Genomic DNA, 27,901 nt, shown 5'->3' with positions numbered 1-27,901 from the left:
CCCCATTCAATGTGTGGCCCATACCTTATTTACTGTACATTATTAAACCACTGCTTTGAAGATAGAATTATTAATGTGTTCAGGGGCTTTTCTGCAGTGCTCATCACTATATTATCTGTGTGTTTCACACTCAGATGACATTAATTTATCTTCACAACACCCAGCAAATAAAGCAGGGGTCCTACAGACAGCATTTTCCTTTGCTACACAGCTGTGATAGATCCTCAGAGCAGGTCTATCCTGTGCACAGGAAAGAGACAAGAAAAAATTGTATGTGATTGTGGAATTAAAGACTGTATCATGGTGTTATAAGCACATGGGAGACTAATTAAGATTGCACAGGCAACCTTTATCCTTGCAGCTCTTAACCTTTGAGTGCTTGCCTTCATAACCTTAACAAAATGTTCTTTTAACATAGTTTTGTATGTGTAATTCCCTAGTTATTTGGTATTTTTTACATGAAAGAACAGGATGGACCTGCTACAAGGATGGAAAGTTTCATCCCAAACAGTTAAAGTTTGGCAAAGTTATAAGCAACTAAAATCAGGGTCTTATAATGGGAAGTGTTGGGCAACCTTAATAAGAGGAGAGACTAGATTAATAGATTTTAAGGCCAGAAAGGACCTTTGTGATCATTTGGTTTGACATCCAGTATAGAGCAGGCCATAGAACTTCCCCCAAAATAATTCCTAGACCATATCAGCTATGCTTATTATAGGCACATGTATACTTGCGCTTGTACTTGTATATCAGTAAAACATCATACCCCAAGTGGCATAGTAATACTGGTACAACTTTCAAGTGTAGACCAGGCCTAAATGCTTTTGCTGCATATGAAACAGGTGACCTCTGCAATTCTCGCTATTAGTTGTCTGGAATCCAGGGTTTGAGGTTGGTGACACCCTCTCAGGGACTCCACTTGTGTATCGGAAATAACACTCAAAATTGAGAGAGACTAGCTTGTTTCAGAGTTGAAATATACAAGCTAAAAATAAGATTTAGCTTTTGTTAAATGTCAACCTTTTTTTTTTTTCTAAATACCTCCCAGAGTTCCGGTAGGAAGCGGTTTCTCTTCTTGTGAGAAGGAATGAAGCTTGTGAGAAACCTCGAAATCATGAATCTGAATCTTTCAGTAAGCCATTAGTTGGCCTGCTGCTAAAATTCTTGTAAAACAACTAGATTCAGAGGACTTGATTTTGTTATGATTCTCCACTGAAGCTGCTTTCATGTTGAGCTGTTTCCTGCGAGATTATGAAGGAGATGAGTTCACTTATGTGGGAATGAGTCAATAACAGCTATGAAGACAAATGTCTGGTTTAGAGGTTTTAGTTTCTAAGAAAAGGATCAACTTGTTAGCAACTTCCACCTCTGTGGACTTGAGGTATTAAAACATGATTTATGGGAAGTCATCAGAGTGCAATTATTTTAAGCTTTTTTCCTGTTCTTCGTAGCAGCACAGCTGCTTTGGGTTTGGGGTCAATAATCATATGAATAAGTGAAGAAACATACTGTGTTAAATTTTACTTCTTTTTTCTAAAGTGTTAAGATCAGTCTTGTGTCTGGAGGAACTTTCAAATCTCTTTGCAAATCTCAAATGTTATAAATGTTTTGAAAGTTACAGTGAATTAAACCATCTTCCTTCAGTATATGACCCTGCTGAGCCTTTACAAATGGGCTCTTGCATGCCAGAGACTAATTGCCATGTTCTTTGCCAGGCCCTGGACGGTGATTTCTCTGAAGATAACCGCAATAAGTGTAGAATTGCGACTGCACCTTTGATTGAAGCTGTAGAAAATCTGACAGCATTTGCTTCCAATCCAGAGTTTGTCAGTATACCAGCCCAGATCAGCATGGAGGTAGATAGTTTTATTTGTATCACAAAGTAACCATGTGAGGTGCTCTCCTGCCCTCAAGTTAGCTTTATTATCAAAGTTAAAATGTAGAGTTAAACTTTTGTAACCAGGAAAACCTTTGAAGAACTTGATCCTACATTGAGTTCCATGTGGGCAAGCAGAACTCATTGCAGGATCAGGACATATGATCCCAAATCAGGAACAAAATTTATGTGGATTTAAAACTGGGGGTCGGGACCCCTCAGGGGGTTGCGAGGTTATTTCATGGGGCGGGGTCGTGAGCTGTCAGCCGCCAACCCAAGCCCCGCTTTGCATCCAGCATTTCTAATGGTGTTAAATATATTAAGTGTTTTTAATTTATAAGAGGGGGTCACACTCAGAGCCTTGCTATGTGAAAGGGGTCACCAGTACAAAAGTTTGAGAACCACTGATTTAAAGTAACAAGTGATACACTGTCAACCAAAGGAGTGAATAATCCTTTATTTTTCTTACTTGGCCAGTCCTGTATTCAAGATTCCTTCTTTTCCCTTAAGAATTGCTTACAGCAGAGATACGTGAAACATAGTTTTTCCCACCTTCCCTGTACGACTGATACCCTGCGACAAAAGCTCATTCCTGGTTGAAACCTCTGCCCTCACTGAAGGGCTGATCTCATCTGCCAGGCTGCATTCCTTGAGTTCCTTCGTATGGACCTCTTGCAGGCAGTGCTCTCTTTCAGTTAATCACTGACCTTGAATTTGTACAAGCATGACAAGCCTTGTGATGCTGCGATAACAACTTTTATCTCTTGTTGCTAGCATGTGGTACAATGTGGTACTAATGACTTGCACGTTGTGTCAGATACTTCTCACCATCTGGGGAAGTCATAAATCTGCCAGGTTTCAAAGCCAGCATTACAATTTAAAATGAAATTATCACTTAGGATGCACTGAATGGCTTACGTGACAGTCCCGCGTCTGGATCAAGTGGTGGGAATTTGTGCTGACAAGAAGTAGTTTTTTGTGGGGAGTTATGTTTCACAAAACAAAACCATTTAACATTTTGGGAGACTAAAGCTCGTTCAAAACTATGTAAAATCCCATTGTAACAGAGCTTATATAGCATTGCAGACATGTTCAGAGTTGATTTGCAAACTGTTTCCTGCTTTCAGTGGCCTCATCCCAAACTGGAGACAGCAGAAGCAGAGGATTCAGTAATTATGTCTGTCCAGATCCACATGTTGTGGGACTTAATGTAGACTTGGGGCCTGCCCCCTCCAGGCCTGTTGTAGTTGGTGTTTCTAGCTTGCTGGCATCCAATCAGGATATTAGGTACAAATATTGTAACCCAGTTACAATATTATAGGCCATATTCAACTAATCCTCTGAGAAGGCATGTTTGCCTATATCTCATAATGGTTACAACTGGCTATCATGCTGCTAAATTATACCCACCAGTTCTCCATTTGGCAGGAGTCATGGGCTTCTCTTTTCACTTGAATGTATCCTCTTTGCTAATCTGAAAGTGATCTCCTTAATTACAGCAAACAGAAAATTAGCCAGATTTTTTTGCTTTCTACAGTGAATTTACTGCAGTGACTTCTCCCCGTCTAATATTACGTGATGGTGCAGATCTTGATGATCTACGCATGCCCTAAATAGAACCAGTTCTTCAGGAGCAAAATAAATTGACAAGTTCCAAGGGTGACTTACAAATGTTCTGCATTTCCTGTTAGTGCGGGAGAGATGAATAGTTCAGTGTTACGTTCAGTCCTCCCTCAATACATGTCTTTGTTAGAATGCAGGCAAGTCCAAGCATTTGCCACTCGTTTTGAAGAAGATTCTAATTCTGTTCCTTGTGCATGTGTCTTGCTGCTCTTTTGATCACAGGGATCTCGAGCACAGGAGCCAATTCTGATTTCCGCCAAGACGATGTTGGAGAGCTCAGCTTTATTGATCAAAACTGCTCGTTCGCTGGCCATCAATCCAAAAGATCCACCTACCTGGTCTATACTTGCTGGGCATTCACACACGGTTTCAGATTCAATTAAGAGTCTGATCACTTCCATTAGGTGTGTTTTCTGTCATAACTTTTTTTTTAATCTTCCACTTTCATGCCGTAATGCCCCAGCACCTTATCCAGTATGTAGAATAAAATGGTGGTACCTAATGGCCCATGCTGCCATTGTCATTTTATCGATGAAAGTCATGTAAAGGGACTTGAACATCATTTGCTTTCCATAGAGCAAAAGTTTCTTATCCTATATAGCTGAAGAGTAAGTCATGGATAGTTGAAGGGTCAGAGGGAGCTGTGGTAAGAGAGTTATTTTTTCTCTATTGCCCTCCATTGTTTTATTCATTCTTCAAAGCTTGAAAATGAAATTTAATTCCTTAGCAGCTTGTACCTTTGTCTGTTTGACAAATATTGATTGCATTCTATGGAGCACAAGGTCTCTCTGTTTATACTTTGTGTGCAATCATCATTGATGATTGCACTGCTCTGGAAAGTGGGGGTTTTGCCAAGTTCCTCCTTTTATTGAGTTTAAAGCAAATAGAGCAGAAAATATGGTAGGGCCTATGTAAATTGTAACATATTTAAAACACACTTAGCAGTATTCAGAACATGGAAAACATTCCCTACAAATTGACAATAATTTTGAGGCAAATCAAATGGGATGTCTAGGGATCTGATTCAGCAAAGCACATTCTGAAATGCTTAGCTATATCAGGACCAAAGTAACTTAAATGTTGTTAAAGCGGCAAAGAGTCCTGTGGCACCTTATAGACTAACAGACATATTGGAGCATAAGCTTTTCGTAGGTCGCATGCATCCGACAAAGTGGGTATTCACTCAGGAAAGCTTATTCTTCAATACGTCTGTTAGTCTATAGGGTGCCACAGGACTCTTTGCTGCTTTTACAGATCCAGACTAACACAGCTACCCCTCTGATATTTGAATGTTGTTCTCTACTACGGTTTTTTTTCCTGTTTACTTTATAAGATTGTTCTTGCATGTGTGCGCGCACGCGTGCCTTAATTTTAGAAGAAGCACTAAATCTCCTTTGTATACAAACTTAAACACACTTGAAAAGAGGGATTACATTATGTATTCTAACTCTTAATGGAACTGGGTACTGAATGAATAAACTGTATGTTGGTGGCTGTGTATTAGCATCTAAGTTAATATTGTCCTTTCATGATTTTAACCAGAAACTGCCAGTCTAGATTAAAGTCCCCACAGATTAATTTCCATTAAAATGTATTTGCATTTGAGAGTAAAAAAAGTAAAACTTGAGAGTAAAGAAGGAGTTCTTCATGAAGCTATTGGCTGATTTCTCCCCTGCATTCAACAGAAGGTGAGAGGCTTTGTTCATCTGTCTCAGTTGCTCCTTAAGTCCTGCTTATTCAAGTCCTCTGCCATGGCCACCTTAGGAGGGCTCTTTTCTGAGGTGGCTAGTGCAGCTACTTATTCACCTGGGAGAGTATCCTGGTTCTGCTTCATAAAAAGCTCCCTTTTCTTGCCAAAACCCCGAGGGCTTACATGCCACAAAACATCCAGAATATCTCAGCTATTTATGACAGGTTTCAGAGTAGCAGCCGTGTTAGTCTGTATCCGCAAAAGGAATAGGAATACTTGTCTCTGAGGTGCCACAAGTACTCCTCTTCTTTCAGCTATTTATGTATATCAAACCCTTATTGGTACAACAAACCTAGTTCTCTTCCTTGCTGCTCCACTTGCCTCATATATTGTCTATTAATGAAATGCGTTTGTGTGTGAATTCATGAATGAGGACCTTCTTCAACCTTGAATTACCCTATCTTCTTTTTGTTTCAGGGACAAAGCCCCGGGCCAGAGAGAATGTGATTACTCCATTGATGGAATCAATAGATGTATTAGAGATATTGAGCAGGCTTCCCTTGCAGCAGTCAGTCAGAACTTGGCCACAAGGGATGACATCTCAGTTGAGGTAAGGCAGACTGCACTGTAACTGAGTAAAATTAAGCACTCCTACTTGTCTTTTGCTTTCCTTCATATCAGAAGGAAAACATTGGAACTAGGAACTGTGTAGAGGCAGCACAGACTGCCCTCAGGGTAGAAATTTTCCCATTAGAAGGCTCTTATGGCAAATTCACAGATTTGTTCATGGGGAGACTGATTTCTGGCCTAATCTGGGGTGTTTAATGGTGGTGTTAATAGGGCTTTATGATAGGGAAGGTAGTGAGGCAAAATAAAATTTGGGATGACATTGATGTTTACCTACTGGGGAATGGAGCTTGCTTAAATTGTGTATAAGATTATAAGATGGGGAAAAAGCAAAGGAATAAGAAATGCAGATGAAATGAGTGTTTTGTTAAGGGTGGATGGCTAGATGCGATTTAGCAGCTCATCAGAGTAGGCCTCAGGGACATCATTTTTGCATATTTGCTTTTGTGCCTTAATACTAAGATATCATACATTGATCAACTGCTTCAGTAAATTGGACAGCAGACAGCACAGTCCCAAGCTAAGCATTCCACATTGCAAGTGTTCAATATATTCATGAGAGAAAAGCTACTAACAATTACTCATAGCATGTAGTGAGCACTCTGAGTGATAAACTTCATATTTTAAGTAAAGTTTCCTCATTAATAGTAAATGTTATCATTGTCCCTGTCTCCTACGCAAAACAGCTTTTCATTTTCTTCCAATTTTAATGAAATTGGTATGAAATCCTTCTCTCTCAAATTTGCCCTCTTGCATTTGCAAGAGTGGTTGTGTATTTTCAAGCTAAGCAGCAATGCTAGATACACCACTTAAACTTTCATCTTACTGGAGTGACTCATAAGAAATAAAAGTGTATAAAGTTACCACAAAAGTGGGGTTTTTTTAAAAACAACTTAATTCCTCTTTCCTCTTGTTAAAAATGTCCATCCTGTTTTGCTAATAGTGCTTATTCAAACTCCTAACACTATCAAGCTACCAAGTCTTATTTAAAGCAATATGTAAATAAAGCAAATCATAAAGATGGTGTTTGCAAAAAGAAAAGGAGTACTTGTGGCACCTTAGAGACTAACCAATTTATTTGAGCGTAAACTTTCGTGAGCCACAGCTCACTTCGTCGGATGCATACTGTGGAAAGTGTAGAAGATCTTTTTATACACACAAAGCATGAAAAAATATCTCCCCCCACCCCACTCTCCTGCTGGTAACAGCTTATCTAAAGTGATCACTCTCCTTACAATGTGTATGATAATCAAGTTGGGCCATTTCCAGCACAAATCCAGGTTTTCCCTCTCCCTCCCCCCCCCCACCACACACACACATACACAGACCCACTCTCCTGTTGGTAATAGCTTATCTAAAGTGACCACTCTCCTTACAATGTGTATGATAATCAAGGTGGGCCATTTCCAGCACAAATCCAAGGTCTGAGGAGGCGGGGAGGAAAAAACAAGGGGAAATAGGTTACCTTGCATAATGACTTAGCCACTCCCAGTCTCTATTCAAGCCAAAGTTAATTGTATCCAAGTTGCAAATGAATTCCAATTCAGCAGTCTCTCGCTGGAGTCTGGATTTGAAGTTTTTTTGTTGTAATATTGCAACTTTCATGTCTGTAATCGCGTGACCAGAGAGATTGAAGTGTTCTCCGGCTGGTTTATGAATGTTATAATTCTTAACATCTGATTTGTGTCCATTTATTCTTTTACATAGAGACTGTCCAGTTTGACCAATGTACATGGCAGAGGGACATTGCTGGCACATGATGGCATATATCACATTGGTGGATGTGCAGGTGAACGAGCCTCTGATAGTGTGGCTGATGTTATTAGGCCCTGTGATGGTGTCTCCTGAATAGATATATTTGGGCACAGCTGGCAACGGGCTTTGTTGCAAGGATAGGTTCCTGGGTTAGTGGTTCTGTTGTGTGGTGTGTGGTTGCTGGTGAGTATTTGCTTCAGGTTGGGGGGCTGTCTGTAGGCAAGGACTGGCCTGTCTCCCAAGATTTGTGAGAGTGATGGGTCGTCCTTCAGGATAGGTTGTAGATCCTTAATAATGCATTGGAGGGGTTTTAGTTGGGGGCTGAAGGTGACGGCTAGTGGCGTTCTGTTATTTTCTTTGTTGGGCCTGTCCTCTAGTAGGTGACTTCTGGGAACTCTTCTGGCTCTATCAATCTGTTTCTTCACTTCAGCAGGTGGGTATTGTAGTTGTAAGAATGCTTGATAGAGACCTTGTAGGTGTTTGTCTCTGTCTGAGGGGTTGGAGCAAATGCGATTGTATCGCAGAGCTTGGCTGTAGACAATGGATCATGTGGTGTGGTCAGGGTGAAAGCTGGAGGCATGTAGGTAGGAATAGCGGTCAGTAGATTTCCGGTATAGGGTGGTGTTTATGTGACCATCGTTTATTAGCACTGTAGTGTCCAGGAAGTGGATCTCTTGTGTGGACTGGACCAGGCTGAGGTTGATGGTGGGATGGAAACTGTTGAAATCATGGTGGAATTCCTCAAGGGCTTCTTTTCCACGGGTCCAGATGATGAAGATGTCATCAATATAGCACAAGTAGAGTAGGGGCGTTGGAACAACGCTTCCTCAGCTCTCGTCCCCTAAGTCAGCCATAAAAATGTTGGCATACTGTGGGGCCATGCGGGGAACCCATAGCAGTGCCGCTGATTTGAAGGTATACATTGTCCCCAAATGTAAAATAGTTATGGGTAAGGACAAAGTCACAAAGTTCAGCCACCAGGTTAGCCGTGACATTGTCATGGATAGTGTTCTTGATGGCTTGTAGTCCATCTTTGTGCGGAATGTTGGTGTAGAGGACTTCTACATCCATAGTGTCCAGGATGGTGTTATCAGGAAGATCACCGATGGATTGTAGTTTCCTCAGGAAGTCAGTGGTGTCTCGAAGGTAGCTGGGAGTGTTGGTAGCTGGAAGTGCTTGTTAAACTCTGGATTTGTGCTGGAAATGGCCCACCTTGATTATCATACACATTGTAAGGAGAGTGGTCACTTTAGATAAGCTATTACCAACAGGAGAGTGGGTTTGTGTATATGTGGGGGGGCGGGGAGGGGAGAGGTAGAGAGAAAACCTGGATTTGTGCTGGAAATGGCCCAACTTGATTATCATACACATTGTAAGGAGAGTGATCACTTTAGATAAGCTATTACCAGCAGGAGAGTGGGGTGGGAGGAGGTATTTTTTCATGCTTTGCGTGTGTATAAAAAGATCTTCTACTCCATCGGATGCATACTGTGGAAGAAGTGAGCTGTAGCTCACGATAGCTTATGCTCAAATAAATTGGTTAGTCTCTAAGGTGCCACAAGTACTCCTTTTCTTTTTGCGAATACAGACTAACACGGCTGTTACTCTGAAAGATGGTGTTTTATTTCTTGTTTTTTTGCAGGATGAGCTAAATCCTGGCTACAAAGGCATTAACTGCCTTTGAACTAGAGGGAAATAGTTCGAGTATTGGCATTTCTAATACCTGCCCTTCTTTATCCTTATGTCTCCACTACCGTATTTTGGAGATCAGTCCATATTTCCTACTTGGAGATTACTTATTTTTCCGTTCCCTTTCATATCAGTGTATATGGAGTCCACAATTAAAACTTTCCTCTTTGTGGTGCACTGTTGCCTTGAAAGTGCTGATTCATGTTTAGCTCAGCAGTCCTGGTGATTTTTCTGAGCAGTCTAATGTCATTAAATCAGAGGCAACAATAGCATCACTTGTCATGTTACCACTGGAGCTAGAAGCGAATGGAGGAACAGGCATTGCAAGCCAGAGCTGGAAGGAGCCTTTTTTCCGCCGTGCCTCATGTTTACGTGCAGCAAACAGCCTCTGTCAGGGCACCGTGCAAGAGGAGAAGATAAATGTGGAGAAATGGACAAGCATGTAAATAAAACTTACTAGTTTGCATCTGCTCTTTATACCGTTGAATGTGGTTTGACAGAGTTCTTTGCAGTTCAGCTGGCATGAGGGTATCTTGTGAGATGGTGTGGTTCAGTGAATGAATTGCTGTGGAAAGAACTGACAATGCCTCTTTTTGTTAGGCTTTACAGGAGCAGTTGACATCAGTTGTTCAGGAAATTGGGCACCTTATTGATCCCATAGCAACAGCAGCTCGGGGAGAGGCAGCTCAGCTGGGACACAAGGTACTTGGTCCTGTATTTATTATAATTTCTAAAGTCCTGATTCCTTAGAGTATATGGAATTGTCTGTGTGTCAGTAATGAGACAATGGTAGATGCTTCAGTGTGTGGCAATCTTATTCACGTTACACTAAAAATATACATGGAAATGTGGGGTGGGGAAAGATCTTGGATTCCTGAAGGCAGAATATTTAAATCAGAGGCAAAAATTGTTTGAACCTATTTGCCTAATTATTGCAAAGTACAGGACATGCAAGATTGCTCACTGTCCTCGGGCTACTTCGATACAGGACCATGATAGCTTCAATTTCTGGCCACATGAGGGTGAATTGAGGACTGATCTTTGGAGTTAATTCTGAATTTTTAGGGTTTTTATAAGTTTAAGTGCTTTTTTTTTTTAAGTAACTTTCATAAACAAATGTCCATTGCCACCTTTTCATCTTGGATTTTATTGATGCTTTTTAAAATGTCTGCTTCTTTATATCCCTAACACTGTGGGTATTGAGTGCTTTTCCTGTTTAGCATATAACTAGGTGTTTTAGGACTTATTATAAATGTCTAATTACATGTTGAAGACCTCAGTCTATTGCATTAATGCTTGCTTAATTGCAAAAATGTTTATTTTTAGATTAATGTATGAAATCTGCAGCTCCTTGGCAGGTACTTGGCTGGTGGAATCATTAAAAGGTGGTATGTCAATCCACAGTGAGGGGAGGAGGAGTTAAATGGGTCTAGTAAATAACTAGTAAAAGCTCAACAGTGCTAATCAGTGTTAAAATATCAGTACAGATGTACGTTAGAAAAAACCTAAGATGTAAAAAGAACATGTTGTGCAGCTGATTTTCAAGCCTCAGTAGTTTACCCCTTTTAAATTCCTGGTGGCCTGCCAAATTTTCCTTTAGAAGTCTAGTCATGGGTGAGTTACTGAAAGACCAATACAACTTGTATCAATTTAAAAATTGCCAAATGTATTTAACTGTAAAAGAAGCATGGCTCAGGCCTGCAATTCGAGTGAAGATTTGCTATTGAATGTTGTCTTCGGAACAGAAAGATTATGGAGAGGCTAGGACCAGGGATTTCCCTACACCCCTCCTGAATTTCCCCAACACCCCCCTCCCTGTTTTGTGAACTGGTTACATACAGTGTTGCTAATGTAGTGATTGTTTGGAAATTTGAATTGAAATTGAAACATTAATACACACTTTAAAAGCATATAAAGGGTATGATAAAATGCGCGTATCTGAAAAAGTATAATACATTTGAAAAGTATGAACATAGACTAGCTTTCTTATACAGCTGTTGTTTTTTATGACCATGTCAGTGCATTCATTTCGGTAATGTTGGCCAACCTAATAATTTCAAATTATGATTTGTAAGCAAAGTCTAAATGAGCTCTCCCTGACAGCTAGTGATGGGCTGGGGGAAAAGGCTTCAGGACCAGATGGTATTTACATTCATACCTAATCTACCTAGGTATCCAGCAAACAGAGCTGTGTTGCCCAAGTGATAGATTTTGGCTGGGGTTGGGTTACAAATCACTTGAATGCGGGGGTGGGGTGTGTGTGAAATGTTGTTGTTCTTATTGTATGAGTAAAGGGCAGTAGAACTGTACTTAGCCTGTGCTGACTGAGGGCATCGAGAGAGGGTGGGGACAGATGTTTTGCTTGTTGGTCTGCCTGAGTCACAAGTATTATTTGACCTGCCTCTCTCCGCTGTTTAAAGACAGAGCTGATTAGGCTCCATAGATAGTCTTTTGTTAAGTGACCACAACAGTTGAAATCACTGATAATCAGGTCTAAGTGCTTAGACCTGCTGTGGGACAGTGTTTCTGTGAAAGAGACGGCCCCGTCTGCACTAGCAGCGAGGTTCCTCCACTGAGAGCTCAGCTGAAATCACAGAGTTGGGTGGAACCTCAAGAGACCAACTTGCAGAGGTCACAGTGGCAGGTGACAGCAGAAGGTGATGGCTCAGGGCCATTGGCAACAGAGCGATGGAGTGAACAGTGGCACAACGAACAACAGTGGCTACAGCGAACAGTGAGCAGCTGGAGGAACAAGCAAGGTGCCTTCTTGTCCCCCACCTGGGAGGTGAACTCATGTGAAAGCACCTCTGAACTCTGAGTCTCCGCTGACCAAGGACAACACCGGTGAGTGTTAATGAGGCTGTTAAGAATGCTGGAGACACAACACAGTTCATGCGAACAAACATGGCCGTGGCATCGTACTTTCTATTTAAGCAAGAGATACCACACACTACAAACTGGAGGCCAATGTTAAGTGCATTGTCACTTGTTCATCCTGAAGTTGAACACTGGTTCCAAACTAGACCAGCAAATGCTCACTATCTTTCTGCAAGAAACTCAACTGACTGGCTAGACGCATGTAGTGCAACAGAGAAAGACTCAACAGTTGAAAAAGTGAAGAACTCTCTCACCCCATTCAAAACATTTGCATACATGGCTGATGAATGCACCGATGCAAATGGGCATCAAGTATTAAGTCACTGTGTATGTTATCTTGATGTCCGTGGTAGGCCAGTAGATGCATTTCTAGATGTTCAAGTTACAGAAGACACATCAGCTGCATCTATGACAACCCACATCTTAGAAGAGTTAAATGCTTGTCATTTGGACCCCAAACAGATGGCTGCTTGTGCATTTGATGGAGCTGCAGACTTCTCTGGAAGACATGGTGGAGTACAAATTTTGCTCAGAGAAAAGTGTAACCCCAATCTCTCCTATGCACACTACAGAGGCCATAGACTCCAACTAGCGCTAATACGAGCTGCAGACTCTCAAAAGACATTTAAAAAGCTACAAATTTAATGTCTTCATTATATTCTTTTTTCAGCAAGAGTCCAAAAAGACTGAATATCTTGGAAAATAGAGAAGATACACTGGGACTGAGGTTCAAATTAGTCCAACCTGGGAAAACCCTCTGGCTTTCTCTTGGCTGTTGTCTTAAAATTACTCCAGCCATTATTACTGGCTTTGGAAAGTATCTACCAAGATGGGATGGATCTAAATAATGAGGCTGGTGGATTACTTTTGCTACTACGTTCAGAGAAGACTATTGCCATTCTTTCTCTTGTAAGTCTACTGTTGAAACCACTTGGGTCATTAAACAATGCCATCCAGGCATCTGCTACAACAGTAGTAGATCTTTGTCCAGCAATAGAAATCCATTGAATCCATTGAAAAAGTACTGGAAGAAGCAAAGACTTCAATCCAGAAGTTGACTAATGAAGGCATTTATATTGAATCCTTAAGTGAAGAGGACAAGAAGTGTTTGTTAAGACAACTGAAAAAGTACACAGACTTGATTTTTAAAAATCTACAACAGTGACTTCTAGAATCTACTCAACCTCTACGGAGCTTTTATAGATCCCTGTTCTATAAACACCGACAGTTGAGTGGAGTGAGGCACTACCAGCAATAGGGCTGCCATGTGATCAGGACAGAGTAGAGAATTTGAACACAGAGTGGACTGTCATATGACGAATGAATGAATTTGACTTCAACTTCTTTTTTATCATCACGAGTGGCTCGACCCAATCTTTGTGCTATCTTTCCTGGGATGAAAGAAGTAGCAATTCATCTCTTGCTACTCCCAGTCACAACAGCTACAGTTGAGTGTTCTTTTTCATCATTGAATAGAAATTTGTGTTTTGAAAGAAGTTGCCTTCTGCCTGATCATGTGAATGAACTAATGAGTGTATCAACTGAAGGAATGGAAGTACCGGGCACACGAGAAGCCACCAAAGATGAACGCATTGCATTCAAGAAGTTCATTAACAGAGTTGTGCAAAATTATAACAAGAAACCAAGAAGGCTGTAGATGTAGTGCTTCATAGAAGGCTTGAGCAGCCAACTTTAATTTGTGTGATGATTTTAAAACATAAGTCAAATATAATAAAATGGTAGTGAAACATTTTTCAGTTTTTACTATGGTGCCATACAGCCCACGTTCACCCTCACGGTCTCACCCCTCATCGGCCGTCACCCTCCCCCCCCCCCGTAAGTTCAAACACCCCCTCCCCCATTTAAATTCCTGGGGAAAACACTGGCTCAGACACAGTGCTATACCTACTACAATAGATGTGCGTTGTAGTGTACAAACATTTGTTCCTCTTGGGGCTTTAGTTTAGCATATTAAATATAAAAAACCCACCATTGCCACCTAATAAAGTTATATGTATTGGGTTTTAACAGTTTCTCAGAAATTATTTATTACCATATTCTGAAATACTTTTACTTTTGAGAACAATAAATGTGATCTTTCTATGTCAACACATTTAACATGTGAAAGACAGAAGCAAAGAATTATTTCTTCTATTTTTGTCTACACGTGCTAGATTTTCTGAACACTTGATGTCTATTGGTGTCTATTTAGTTTTGGATAATCATCAAATAACTGAAGCATTTGATATTGCCTTGGTTTCTAGCAACTTTGTGTACTGTGCTTAGATCAGTGTTGTCTTTGGCTCATAGTATCTCAAACTCTAAATCAGTGATGCTCAGACCTAAGTGGTTCAGGAGCTAAAGGAGCAATCAGCATTATCCAAAAAAGCCGCAACAGAGTAAATTCATTGTTTCATTTACTACAGTACTATATATTCATATTTAAACAGTCTGACCAGGGAAATATTTAGGTTTTTAGAGATATATAAAGCAAAACGACTGACCAAGTATTATTATTTTATCAACTGCAGTTGGTTAATAAGATAGTAAAAGCATCCTGATTGGTTAATAACTTTGACTGGTTAATAATTAAATCACAGCATTTTGATATCATGTTCTCCAAAGAGTCTCGGGAGACACATTAGAGAGCCACAGTCTGAGCATCACTGCTCTAGATGGAAAAGATGTGTGATATTAAATAGTCATCTCCATCCTCTTGCCCATGCATGGTGGTTCTTTATATACCAAATAAACCTGCTATTCTCTTTATGGGAATGTCCACTGTTTTAAATGAATTAAGTGATATGGTTTCTACTGTTTCCTTTGGAAGACTTTAATAGACCTTTAATAGACCACCATTTAATAGACCTCACATTTAGAAAGTCTCTCTTGATATTCGGCCTACCTTTCCTTAGTGTCATCCTGTTTCTTGTTTATGTTTTTGTAACCAAAATAAGGAAGAGGAATTACTTGGATGTTTCCAGGCTTCAAATATTAGTTGTCCATTATCCATTTAGTCAATGTTTTTCTGAATTAGACATAAACATCTTTTTAGCTACATTATATTTTTAGGTACTACTGATTTTTCCTCCTAAGCCAGTCAGTGCAGAAAATTAAGCATTTTTATAGATTTTCAGAGAAGTTCTTTCACTTTTAATGTCTTTCCATTTCTGTGCTATGCAGAACTGTGCGCTATATTCTACATGCTATTTCATGCTATGCTACTCTGAAACCGGAATATTCTACATGCTGTTTCAGCAGTGCGCGATGGATTGCTATTTATCTGTTGTGATATCTTACCTTGAAGTAAGCAGGTCCAAAGTCGTACTGGCTTCCTTGCCAACAGCTGTGATAGATTCTCCATAAGAGGCAATTTTTAAATCAAGATAGGATATTTTTCTAAAAGATAGATTCTATCTCAATGGGATTTAATTTAGGGAAGTCCTATAACCTCTGTTACAGAGAAGGACAGTCTGGCCTCAGAATATTTTAATCTTTTAGGAGATTTAAAGCCTGCTCCTTCTTGGTTACTTCTAGAGTGGAACCAAGACCTTTCATGTTGTATTGGTTCTTAAACTTTTGCATTGGTGATCTCTTTCACACAGCAAGCCTCTGAGTGCGACCCCCTTATACATTTAAAACACTTTTTTAAAATATTTAACACTATTATAAATCCTGGAGGCAAAGCAGCATTTGGGGGTGGAGACTGACAATTTGTGACCCCCCACATAATAACCTCATGACCCCTTAAGGGTCATGACCCCCAGTTTAAGAACCCCTAGATGATCCACAAAATGAGAGGTGCACTGTCAAATTTTCATTTTATGTTGTAGATTTTACATAGTAAAATCTCATTTGCTTTGGTGAGTTGTGTCTCAGCCGGTAGTGGAAGGTCTTCAGCAACACAACAGTGAATTAGTTGAGTAATTTGGGGAAAGGATGAGACTACATGAGGTTTTGAAGAACCTCTCAGTACAGGAAAAAAGTCAAACCAGAATAAACTAGCTCAGTATAAATCACCAGTGGAATTGGTCTTGAAGTACTGCAGTGAAATATATACAATGTATTGATTCCATTTAACCCCTATTGGACAACTTCTGTCAAACTGTTTTTGATAGTCAATTGAGAAACTGTTTATTCTTCCATTTAAATGTTGTTTATAAGAACCAGTTCTGTTTCTATACTTATTATGTGCTTGAATCTATTGACGCTCACTTATCTTAAGAGTATAAGCGTGTGATATGGCCACTTCACTCCCTTACAGACCTGCTTATTCATGATAGAATAGCAGACTATATCCTGAAGCAATATTAGCCCTTCAGCAAAATATAGGATCTTAAAAAATGTTTCTGAATCATTCAGGTCTTTCTTTTCTGGGATAAGACTTAAATGAGGCTTTCAGAGAAATTTGTTTGTTCCTTCATAGAGCCAGTAACTGTCTGAAAGGTTCAAAAATACAGACTGTCTATCTGAGATCAAATAAATCTCTTCTGATATTCCAGGTGCAATACCATTCTACTCTGTTTTCTGTTGTCTGCAACCAAAGATGAGAGATTCCAGCGTTTAATTACAGATCCTTCCCCATGTGGTGGAGGAGACTGTCTTGGTTTATGCCCTTAAGTACTGTCTGACTTCCATGTCAGTTTTGAAAACAATTGGATCTGATGTCAGAGTCTCACACACAAAGTTGAGAACATCTGAGAGGGAAGCATTGCTATATTGCAGCGTTCACAGCTGAAGAAGAGATAGAATAGCTTAGGAGACATTGGAATGAACTATATTTCATGCAAATCTGAAGGATTATGAAGTTGTGCTATTCAGATTATGCTCAAAAAACAGCTAAAGATCTCCTTGATGTTAATTAGAGAGGGATGTTGTGTCCTCTCAGAAACTGGATTACAAGCTTTTCATCATCTCTGTTGTCTTAGGTTACGCAACTGGCGAGTTACTTTGAACCCCTGATTTTAGCTGCAGTTGGTGTGGCATCCAAGATGCTAGATCATCAGCAACAGATGACTGTCCTGGACCAGACAAAGACACTAGCAGAATCTGCCCTCCAGATGCTGTATGCAGCCAAAGAAGGAGGAGGAAATCCCAAGGTATAGTACATGTGTGTAATGAAATGGGAGCGGTCATTAGAAATAGTCATCTGAAATGAATCCTGCAGTGTTAGAGTGGAATCTGGAAAGTAACAGTGGACAATAGGATTGTATGTTAATTATCAGATATTTTATTTTCTCATAATGGTGACTCACAGATAAGCCCTTCTGCAAGTTTGTTGTTTTCCTAAGGATTTAAGTCTTTGTTGTTTTCCTTTCAATTGTGAAAAATAGCAGCAAGCTAAGATCACTCGGGGCAAACTATATTCTGACTGCTGTGTGAAGTATTATGAATAATATTCTAAGCATGCACACAGAGTTTTAGTTGCATATGATATAGAAAAATGCATGTATATACATTAAGCATTCATCTTTAGTGTATACTAGCCTGCTTTAACTTTTTCATTAATTTATTTAATTACCGCCATAATTGTCATGGTAAAGGACAGGAAAATAGAATTTTGTGCTTGGTTTCCAAGTATTTGACAGTTTTGCAAAGCTGTTGTAAGTTAACAGTATATTAAGACCTCCAGAAAAATGTATAGGAAATAAGTCTTTCACACATTAGATGTTAGGTGAACTGATGAATAACTTAAAGATTTTGCCTCATTTATGCTTTTGGTAGAAGAAAAGGAATAACTTGATTTATAAAATGGCTCCCCAAGTATCTGGAAAAAACCCTAAGTACTTTTTTAAGGATCAGGAAATAAAGAATACATAGTAACAGAGCCAAATATAATGTCCATTTTATTTAGAGGTGATTAGAATATGACAGTGCTTGCTCAATATATGAACTAAAAAATGCCTCCAGTTTTCCAGTGTTGGAGTTACTAATGGTACAGCATGTCACTACTGATTTACAGCAGATAACAAACAGGATGGACACAAATTATCACTGTGTACTCCCCCCACCCACCCCCAATATATATATTTGGTTGAAAATATAATTTTAAAAATCTTATTGCTTAACAAGATCCCTGAACAAAACAGTCCATGCATGCTGTGTGAAGGTGCTTCTGTGGTTAACAGGGCAGAGAGAAGGGATGGCTTGGAGATACAAGCATCAGGTTTGGAACACTTAATCAAATCTTCGAATCCTGACAGGGTCAATTCAGCCCATCCTTTTGAATAGTCAGTAAAATACTCTTTACTGTACAGGCAGTCCTCAGACTTACGACACAATTGGTTCCTGAAAATTACGTCGTAACTTGGAACTGCAGTCCACTCCATTGTGGGACCAATTGTCGTAAGTCAAATCAGGGTGTCAATTCAGAAGCGTCGTAAGTGCTGTTCGTCGTAAGTCGAACGTCGTAAAGTTGAGGACTGCCTGTAGTTTATGCTTGGGGATGTGTGAGGGCATGGGGCATTGGTATGCTCAAGACCTTAAAAGCCAGTCTGGTTAGTTTTGAAATTCCTGGGTACTAATTGCAAGAGCATGTCCTTGGCCAGAATAACTTGTATTTTTACCTTCTGCCTCTGCTGTTCTTTGGGTTGTGTCCTGCCTTCTTTGGCTAGCTGCTTCTTTCCAGCCTCATGAAGGGTTTGCATTTCCATGGTGTGTTCTGCATGTGGTTTAGGAAGAATCCCATGCCTAACTGGTGCATGTAAATTGTTTTTGAACTCCGAGGCTTTCAAATGGTGATAGGGCTGAGGGATTTAGAACAATGTATTATAAAATTGTATCTCATTTAGAAAGCAGTTGGGTAACTAAAACTACTTTACACATAGGCTAACACACTAATACCCATTTAGAGATGGTCAGGTGCAAAAAGGTTTCCTTTGTATCTGAGCCAAAGCTCATTGAAATCAACAGAAGGATTCTGTTTGATTTCAGTGAATTCTGGTTCAGGTTCCTTATCTGGAGTGATGACGGTCAATAAACACAACTGAAGTTGGTAGGATTTTTTGAGCTTTCCAAGTGCGAGAAACTTGTTTTGGAGTGTTTTTTTTCCACTGTCCATATTCTGGAGAGGAATTCGTACACCACAAGAGTTTTGTCCTTGCATGGGTTCCTCTACTGCCCATACTTACTCCTGGGGGAATTCTGCGCGAGTGCGCATGCATAGAAATGGTCTCCCGCAAGTTTCTTTGTTTCCCCGCAGAAAAAATGACTTTCTGATGGGGAAGCAAAGGGAACCCACGAGCAGTCATGTGACCCTCCCCAGCAGTAAGTTTCGGGTGCCCAGAGCAGCCAGCAGAGAGGTAAATCACTGTGTGGCAGGGAGCATGACTGGGGAAGATCCGGCTGGTGGCTCCTATCCTGCGCTGTTCTCAGCTGTTAGTCCCGGCTGGGCTGGGGAGGACGGAACTTTCTCTTCCCCTGCACGGCATCCAGGGCTGTGTCAGACCCACCCCCAGATTTCTCCCCCAGTTGTAGGAAGCTCTGCAAACTCCCTTCCTCCCTCCCCCCGAGCCCGCGCTTCCTGCATCCATTGCTTCTCAGCTGGAGGGGGAGGGATCACTGTACAGGGAGCTACTTCCCCATCTACACAATCCCCATGCATCCAGTCCCCTCATACCCAGACCCTCCCGGTGAGCCTCACTGCCCCGCACCCAGAACACCCCCCGCAACGAGCCCCACTCCCCCTGTACCTGGACCACCCCAACGAGCCACCTGGATCCCCACCCTAGTGAGTCCCAACCAGCTGCACTTGGATCTCCACCCCAATGACCCCCATTCCCCCAGCATCTGGAGCCCCTCCACTGAACCCCCCCACACCCAGACCTACTTGCTGAGTTCTACCCCTCCACACCCAGAACACACCCCCTCCCAGCCCCAACCACCTTCACTTGGATGGACCCCCCTCGCAGAGTCACATTACCGGTGCACCCAGAACCCTCCAACAAGCCCCTATGCATCCAGATCCCCCCTGCACCTGGATCCCTCACTGAGCCTCCCAGACCCAGATTGCCCCACAAAGAACCCTCTCAACCCACACCTGGATCCCCCAGCACTTGGATCCTGGCTTACTGAGCCTGCCTACCCACACCTGGTGCACCTGTCATGGAGGGGCAGGGCCCTGGGATGTTTCTGGGGCAGGTCCGGTCCTTGCATTGTGTCATGGTTGAGTGAAGCCTCACCACTGAGTCCGTGTCCTGGAGGGGGAGCTCTGCACAGTGATCTCCTACCTCTGTGCAGCCAGTGGCCTGTGCTCCCAACGCCATGCTGGAGCCTCCACGTTTATTTGACAAACAAAATTTGCAGAATTTTTTTTTTTTTTGGCGCAGAATGCCCTCAGGAGTACCATACTTCAGGAAGAAGTCTCAGATGACATGGGACCAATGTTACTTCATGGTGGGCACTAGCCTCCAGAGATACTTGCCTTTTGGGCTGAGCAATAGTGTGGGGAGTTTTCCTCCAGTGTAGTGCAGAATAGGATGGGCCTTAGGTTTGCTAATACCCATTGTCTGTTGGAGGCAATGGCACCTACCCTTGTCTGTCAGGTGACCCTTTCTGGATGAATCCACAAAATGGGATTGCCACCTGCAGAATGATTTAATGGAGGCATCTAAATATCTCTTGAATGTTAACTTCTGGCCATTTCCAATCTGAGCTGGATTCTGAACAAAGGCATTGAGGTGAAAGCTGCTTATTGCGTTCCCATTCCATGGAGCCATTCTGTCCATATGTAAGTCGTCTTTCCTTGCACTGTTGAGCTGCCTGCTCTTGAGCACTCCCTTTAAGAATGTTTTCTCAGTGAGACTTCAGAAGTTGATTGAGTCCAGTTGGTGTCCTCAGGTTTGTCTGCTACCAGCTCTTCTTTCCGAGCAACTGCAGTTGCACAGTTTAATCCTAACACTTTTGTCCCATCTGTACTCACTCACACATTCATGCAGTCTGAATTGTTCATAGTACTTCAAAAAAAAAAAAAAGTGCAACACCGCTATGGTATTTAAATAAATCGGATAGTGATTGTATGTTTCAACTTATATTATCTAAATCCCACAGTGTGTTTTAAAAAGTGGTAGCGAGCATGTTTGGCTGTTGGCTTGTTTCTTCTTCAGGGTTTGCTCTGATTGCCTATTGCCTCATCTTGTTCAGTAAACACTGACTTCCTTCATTCCCCTCCTCCACTTCTTCTTGATTAATGAATTAGGCATTATGATTGACATAGAATAATGCAGTATCACAGACCTAGGATATAGGGCAGAGATGATAGGCAAATACAAACGCTGTATCCTCAATTGTTGGCAATATCAAAGAACATCAGGGCTGATATTTAATGACTCCTGCAAGAGTTAATTTAGAACTTAATGCTTAAAAAAATACTGCATTAGCTTGAGTATGTCCAATGGCAGTGCCACCAGGTGAGCCAATACTTGCATACATAAGCTTTTATACTTCACTTTGCCACATGCACGCAAGTCTATTGTGTAGCCTGGAAAAGACTTCTGATCAATGCAGCCATTGTTTACCTTTTCTGCTGCTTGCGCTTGGCTGCTCAGTTTACATTTGTATAGTAGAGTGAACAAAGATGGTTCCATCTGTTCTGAAGATGCCTGACAAGGAAACCTTTTCTGAAGCTTGTTGCGTCACTGAAATGAAATACAGAGGAGGAACAAATGTAATAAATAAAGAACTGCTGCTTGATAATTCATTCAAACCAAGCAGAGCTTTCAGCTTTAAATTTTATATATTTTTAATTGTTTTGTTTCCCTACAAGATACTTAATCTCTTCAGTGTGCACAATACCTAGATGTTGTATCTGTCACTGAAGGTTTGCCTAAAAATAACTGAAGCACAGGAAGGAAGATGATACCAGCAAAAATGCAAAGGGAAATGATGGAGGATGAAGGCTGAACTACATATGCATGAAGCTCCTCACTGGACTTAACTAAATCATCTGAGCTATGTTGCTTGTGTTCAGAAATCAAACTTTGTCACCTTATTCCCTTTATGTAAAAGAAATTTCTTCATTATCTTTGGGCTGTTTGGGGGAAAGGGGTGGGGGGGGGCTATATTTTCCCTTGAAACATTTTTACCAGTGCCATTAGCTTTCCCAGGAGTATGCATGCATGAAGAGGAGATGAGAGCACAATTCATTTATGCGTGCTTTGTAAGGAGGTATTGATATTTCTGCCAGCTTCAGCTCGTGTGTTTGGGCTGGGGTAATAGCCTATGGAGAGTTGAAAATTCAAGGTGTACAGGTCTCTCTGGAAAATATCTCAAACTGAAGAAAAAAATTAATGTGGATTCAGCTGAAAGAATTGCAGGGCCAAGAAAGACTAGCTCATTCCCTTTGGTCCCTGTGTTAGCAGTAGATCAACAGGCATATTGCTATGCCTCATCACAAGCATATACATTAAGCTGTTTATAATAGCAATGGGTTGTGTGAATTACTCATCTGATATACTATATTAAGTGGAGCTGGTCAAAGTAGGTGATCACGGAAATGTAGTCCCTTTTTTGTACTTCAAATTTTGAGTCTTTTTTAAGTTCTAACAATAATCTGGTCCAAAGCACATTCAACCCAGTTAATACTGTTTCTGAAACATGCCTAACTGTTATAACATACTCTTCTTAAACCTAATAGTAAATTGCTCTCATTTTCTTAATTTGTCAGTAAAATTTGTCAAAGCAGTTGATGATCCAACAGTGTTGAAGAATGAGGTTAGTAAGGAGTTTTTCTGAAATGTTTCTTTTGGACGAGAAAGCTGCCTGTCCTGCCCTGACTATTACCTATGGTGTTTTGAACCAAGATAATTTAAAGTGTATTGAGTCCTGTTCATCAACTCTACTTGACCTCAGTGTGGCCAATACTATAAACCTTGGGTACCTTGAGCAAGGAATCATTTTTGTCCCCTTCCCTCCCTCTCTTCGTTTGAAACCTCCCCTTTTAACTGCTCGTCTTTCACCTTTGGTTGAAGCTTTACAACTTCCATAGATTGTGGGGCGTGCTCCAGGCCTTATCCCCAGCTCTCTTCCATATTTCTTTTATCCCTCTAGGTCACCTTGTTGTTAGCTTAAAGGCTTAGCCTTATCTTGGCTGTCTTCACTCTATCAGCTCCTGGCTATAACTTAAACTCACACTGAACTTCTCCTTGGTAAAAAATTTTGTGTGTGTTGCGCTTGCTCTTTCTTTCTCTCTGACCCGGAGTCACTTCCGTTGTTTAAATCTTGCCTTAAAACTTCCTGTTCTCTTCAATTTATAAGTGACTGAAAAGCATGTTGTGACGGGTTGGATCACAGAAATCCCCTGGGGAGCTGCCACCTGATGTGCCAAGGCTATTTCTGCCCCTGCTTTCCTGCCCTGTCAGCTTAGGACTTCAGTGCTCTGCCTGGTTTGAGCCAGACCCGCTAGCCTGCTGCAAACCCAGACCCAGGTCTGAACCACGTCCCCTAACAGCTGTGGGCTTAACTGAAAGCAGCTTACAGAAGTGTTCCTGTCTTCAACACTCAGATGCCCAACTCCCAATGGGGTCCAAACCCTAAATAAATCTGTTTTACCCTGTATATTGTTCACCTTCTATAACACTGATAGAGAGAGATGCACAGCTGTTTTGCCCCCCCCCCCCCAAGTATTAATACATACACTGGGTTAATTTATAAGTAAAAAGTGATTTTATTAAATACAGAAAGTAGGATTTAAGTGGTTCCAAGTAGTAACAGACAGAACAAAGTGAATTACCAAGCAAAATAGAATAGAACACGCAAGTCTATATCTAATCAAACTGAATACAGATAAAATCTCACCCTCAGATGTTTCAATAATTTTCTTTCACAGACTAGTCACCTTCCTAGTCGGGGCACAATCCTTTCCCTGGTACAGCCCTTATTCCAGCTCAGGTGGTAGCTAGGGGATTTCTCATGATGGCTCCTCCTTTGTTCTGTTCCACCCCCTTATCTGGCTTTGGCACAAGGTGGGAATCCTTTGTCTCTCTGGGTCGGTCCCCCCCCCACACTCCCTCCCTGCCCCCGGCTGTCCCTGTCCCCAGTGGAAAAGCACCAGGTTTAAGATGGATTTCAGTACCAGGTGACATGGTCACATTTCCTGTGAGACTCCAAGCCTTCATTCCTCCCAGCCTGACTCACAGGAGGGCCTGCCTGAAAACAGCCATCCACAGTCAATTGTCCTGGCTGATGGGAGCCATCAAGATTCCCAACCACCATTAATGGCCCACGCTTTGCATAATTACAGTAGGCCCTCAGAGTTATATTTCATATTTCTAGTTTCAGATACAAGAGTGATATATTTATACAAATAGGATGACCACACTCAGTATATTATAAGCTTTGTAATGATACCATACAAAAGACCTTTTGCATGAAGCATATTCCAGTTATATTATATTCACACTCATTAGCATATTTTTATAAAATCATATAGAGTGCGTCACACATGTAATCCTGTTCTGGGCAGGAGATGCTATAGAAAAATGAAATTTAGAAATGCCCACATTAAAGGAAAGCGTGTTCTCCTCTCCATATTTTCTCTTGTTTTCTTAAGTTCTTTGTGTAAAAACAAAAGTGTGGTTTCTACCTGGATTTTCAGTTTTCACTGATTATATGGTTCAATTGAATAGCAAACAAGCTTGTTGATGTAGACCCTAATCATATGAGATGAGGGTTTTTGATTATAGAACTCTGGATTAATTACCTGTGTCAAGAAAGATGGCTATGGAAGAATCTCTCAAGAGTCTTAATTCCTACCTAGTGCTTTGTTAATTGCACATGTGTGGGATGCGTTCCAAACCCAGTATGTGCAAAATGTTCTTCCTTTCTGCTTATGCATTAATCTAATTTTCAGGTCGTGTGGCATAAACAGACTATATTGAAAGACTAGGTGCCCTACTGCCTTTCTGGCAGGGACCTTAGCAATGCAGTTTTCAATGTCCTAAATGTTGTTTAAAATTATCCCTGCTAAGTGGCTTCCATTGCTTTCGTCAGGTATATAATCGGTAAAGATTAAGCACATTTGACCCATACAGCTACCATTTATGACAAGGCCTTTTCTGAACCAGTTTAAAACTGGAATGATCTGTTGCCTTTCTTTAGCTTCATTTCCACTGCATTTACATGGTGATCATTTTCCTTAATCTGTTGTCAGGGAAAAGGGCTTGCTCTGTTTTAAACTACTCTGAATTTAGGGTATATTGAGTGAGTGAGGCATGGTCTTGTTTAAAGAGGCATTCTCATTCATATGAGATTGATATGTATCATGAATCAGTCTCTTTCCTGTTTAGCTTGAAATGAGATTTTCAAAGAGATGTGGTTAAAATCGCCACGAGGTGTTGCCATAATAAGCATTGCTTGCAGAACAAATGACTACTCCTGCAGAGATGAGTCCTTAATATTATCTCTCTTCTCTTACTGTCCCCTGTACAGGCATCTCACACTCATGATGCAATCACAGAGGCTGCTCAGCTGATGAAGGAGGCAGTGGATGATATAATGGTTACATTGAATGAAGCTGCCAGTGAAGTGGGCATGGTTGGAGGTATGGTAGACTCAATAGCTGAGGCCATGAGCAAGGTGAGTACTGGGTACGTAGCAACCCCAGATTACATGGAAGGAAAGTAATGGTTATTCTAGATGATACTGGCAACAATTGCTTCACATTTAATATACGTTCCATTGTACCACTGAAGTAGTTCAGAGAGCTGAATGCTAAATGTTCCTTAAATGGCCAGTGCTAAGTCAGTTCAGCTTTCTGTGCTGATGGAACCTGTTGTGTTGATATTGATCATAAAGGCCTGAAGAGTTTCTAAACTCTTTCACTATCCTGCATTAAAGTAAGAGGTGGGTTGGGCATGGTTTTTAAACAAAGTCCTTGCTTTTACTCAGTTACTTGGCAAACACTCAAAAAGCATTCATTCAAATTGAAAGTTTATTGATTAAACACCAGAAAGAACAAGAAATGAAAACAAGCATTTGTATTGAAACTGTGCTTGAGTGATTATGGAAACAAACTTAATCAGACCTTATCAAAGCCTCTCTCTCCTTTTGCAGTCAAAATATCAGTGTCTCTTATTTTCCGAGATGAAAAGGAAAAGATTCTTTGATGAAAAGGAAAAGGTTAATTTTATCCTCAGTCCTGATCTGAAGAGCAATCACTTGTCCTGTTCTTAACAAACAGACAGACACAAGGTGAAGGAGTGACAGGATAAAAAAGATGGGTGAAATAGGCTTTGGCTGATGTTTCTGGAACACTGTTTAGTTACGAGTGGATGCTTTTGCCGGCAAGTGAACCATGACACCTACGGCTTGGACACTGGTTAGTTACAGTCTGGTCAGGGCCATCATTTGGTTGCAGCCTTTCTCTTTAGACAAGACAGGTTTGTTTGAATGTAATAAGATTGACTTCAGGATTTGATGCAAAGCCAGGAGAATGAGATAGGATAGGAGGAACAAAATAGTGGGACAGAAGATAACAAGGGAATGCAATACAGGATCCTACGTGGCTTTGCAGTGCTGGTAAATAGATATTCCCCCCAGGTGGGCTGAGGACGGGATGTCCTAGTAATATGATGACTTTCAGCACTCACAGGTGAAAACAAAGTTACTTAAACAAGAGCAAGGCCAGCTGGCTTTCCTTGTGGAAGAAAGTCTGTCAGTCTGGTTTGTTCCTTCTGTCTGGGAAACAGGGAAGATGTGATGAGACAAGATGAGCTGAGATGCGGATGAGAGAGAAGGTGTTTTTTTGTTTTGTTTTTTTTTCAGTCTCTTTTTAATAACCCAAAAAGGGGAAAAGTGGGCAGCATAGTTCATTCACCTCATTATTTTGTCCACCAATTAGGCCTAATGTCTGTCTCACTCGTTTTGTTACATTAACTTCCAGCTCCACATCATCTGTTTTTAACGGGTATAATTTCAGCAGTCGTTGGATTATAGCGACATGGCCTTTTTTGTTTAGACTGACCCAGTTTCTCTGTTTCATTCTCTTGCACCTGTTTAAAACATTCAGTATTGTAAACAACATGATCAGTTTTTCATGGTTGTTGTAACACATTACAGACTTTCAAATGCTTTTTACAGTTGAGGTTAGGGTGACTTTGTAGGTCCAGCAATCACAACAAACCCTACTGTATGAAACCATAAAACTAGGAGATTATTAGCATTAATTGCAAAATAGCACCGATGCACATGATGGAACTTGCACTTTCAGTAGACACAAAATCATTCCCTTTTGATCGCACTGGTTGGGTAGGGTTATTTTGGAGACCTATTCCATTGAGTGGTGTGCCAGTATTTAAGAAAACAGTCAAAAATTAGACCTTTCAATTTTTTGGTCTTGCAAATGGTTTAAACTGCCTTGAAAATGAACACTGGAGTAATATTGGGTTAGCATTACAACATAGGTTTTTTTCCTCATGAAGTGACTCTCCTTTCTTAGACTTAGACTGGGTCTTGTTTTCTCTTATTTGATAAAGATAACAATATACATAACAAGTTTCTGAAATGACAGGTGATAGAAACATTTCTGAGATTCAAATTAAAAAGAAAGCGTGCTCTAAAGAGGAAATAACTGTTTTCAGATATCTCTGCGTACTGGTTGATGGCATGGTATCCCAGTGCTTCAGTTGGCTGGAGACATAGTGCTGGGCTGCTTGATTTAATCGCATACAGAAGAGTCATTTTAGATGGCATCTGCTTTAAATGACGTTTGCAGCCTGTAATTTTCAGTTTTTGCTTTGACCATTTTTATCTCTATGTGCTAAGAATTT

At 40.8% G+C, this 27,901-nt stretch overlaps 1 protein-coding gene across 1 annotated transcript in view; it reads left to right on the top strand.

Annotated features, from left to right (window-relative positions):
• Nucleotides 1-27,901, top strand: part of TLN2 (talin 2) — a 180,832-nt gene that overhangs the window by 86,862 nt on the left and 66,069 nt on the right. Inside the window, exons 35-40 of the mRNA XM_073303618.2 lie at nt 1,716-1,856; nt 3,722-3,903; nt 5,667-5,799; nt 9,861-9,962; nt 17,066-17,236; nt 25,563-25,709. Of these exons, the coding sequence (XP_073159719.2) occupies nt 1,716-1,856; nt 3,722-3,903; nt 5,667-5,799; nt 9,861-9,962; nt 17,066-17,236; nt 25,563-25,709 (876 nt within the window). The remainder of the gene's footprint in view (nt 1-1,715; nt 1,857-3,721; nt 3,904-5,666; nt 5,800-9,860; nt 9,963-17,065; nt 17,237-25,562; nt 25,710-27,901) is intronic.

This window comes from Lepidochelys kempii, chromosome 10 (genome assembly GCF_965140285.1).
Source record: "Lepidochelys kempii isolate rLepKem1 chromosome 10, rLepKem1.hap1, whole genome shotgun sequence".
NCBI classification, from domain to species: Eukaryota; Metazoa; Chordata; order Testudines; family Cheloniidae; genus Lepidochelys; species Lepidochelys kempii.
This window is presented reverse-complemented; position numbering and strand designations above follow the sequence as displayed.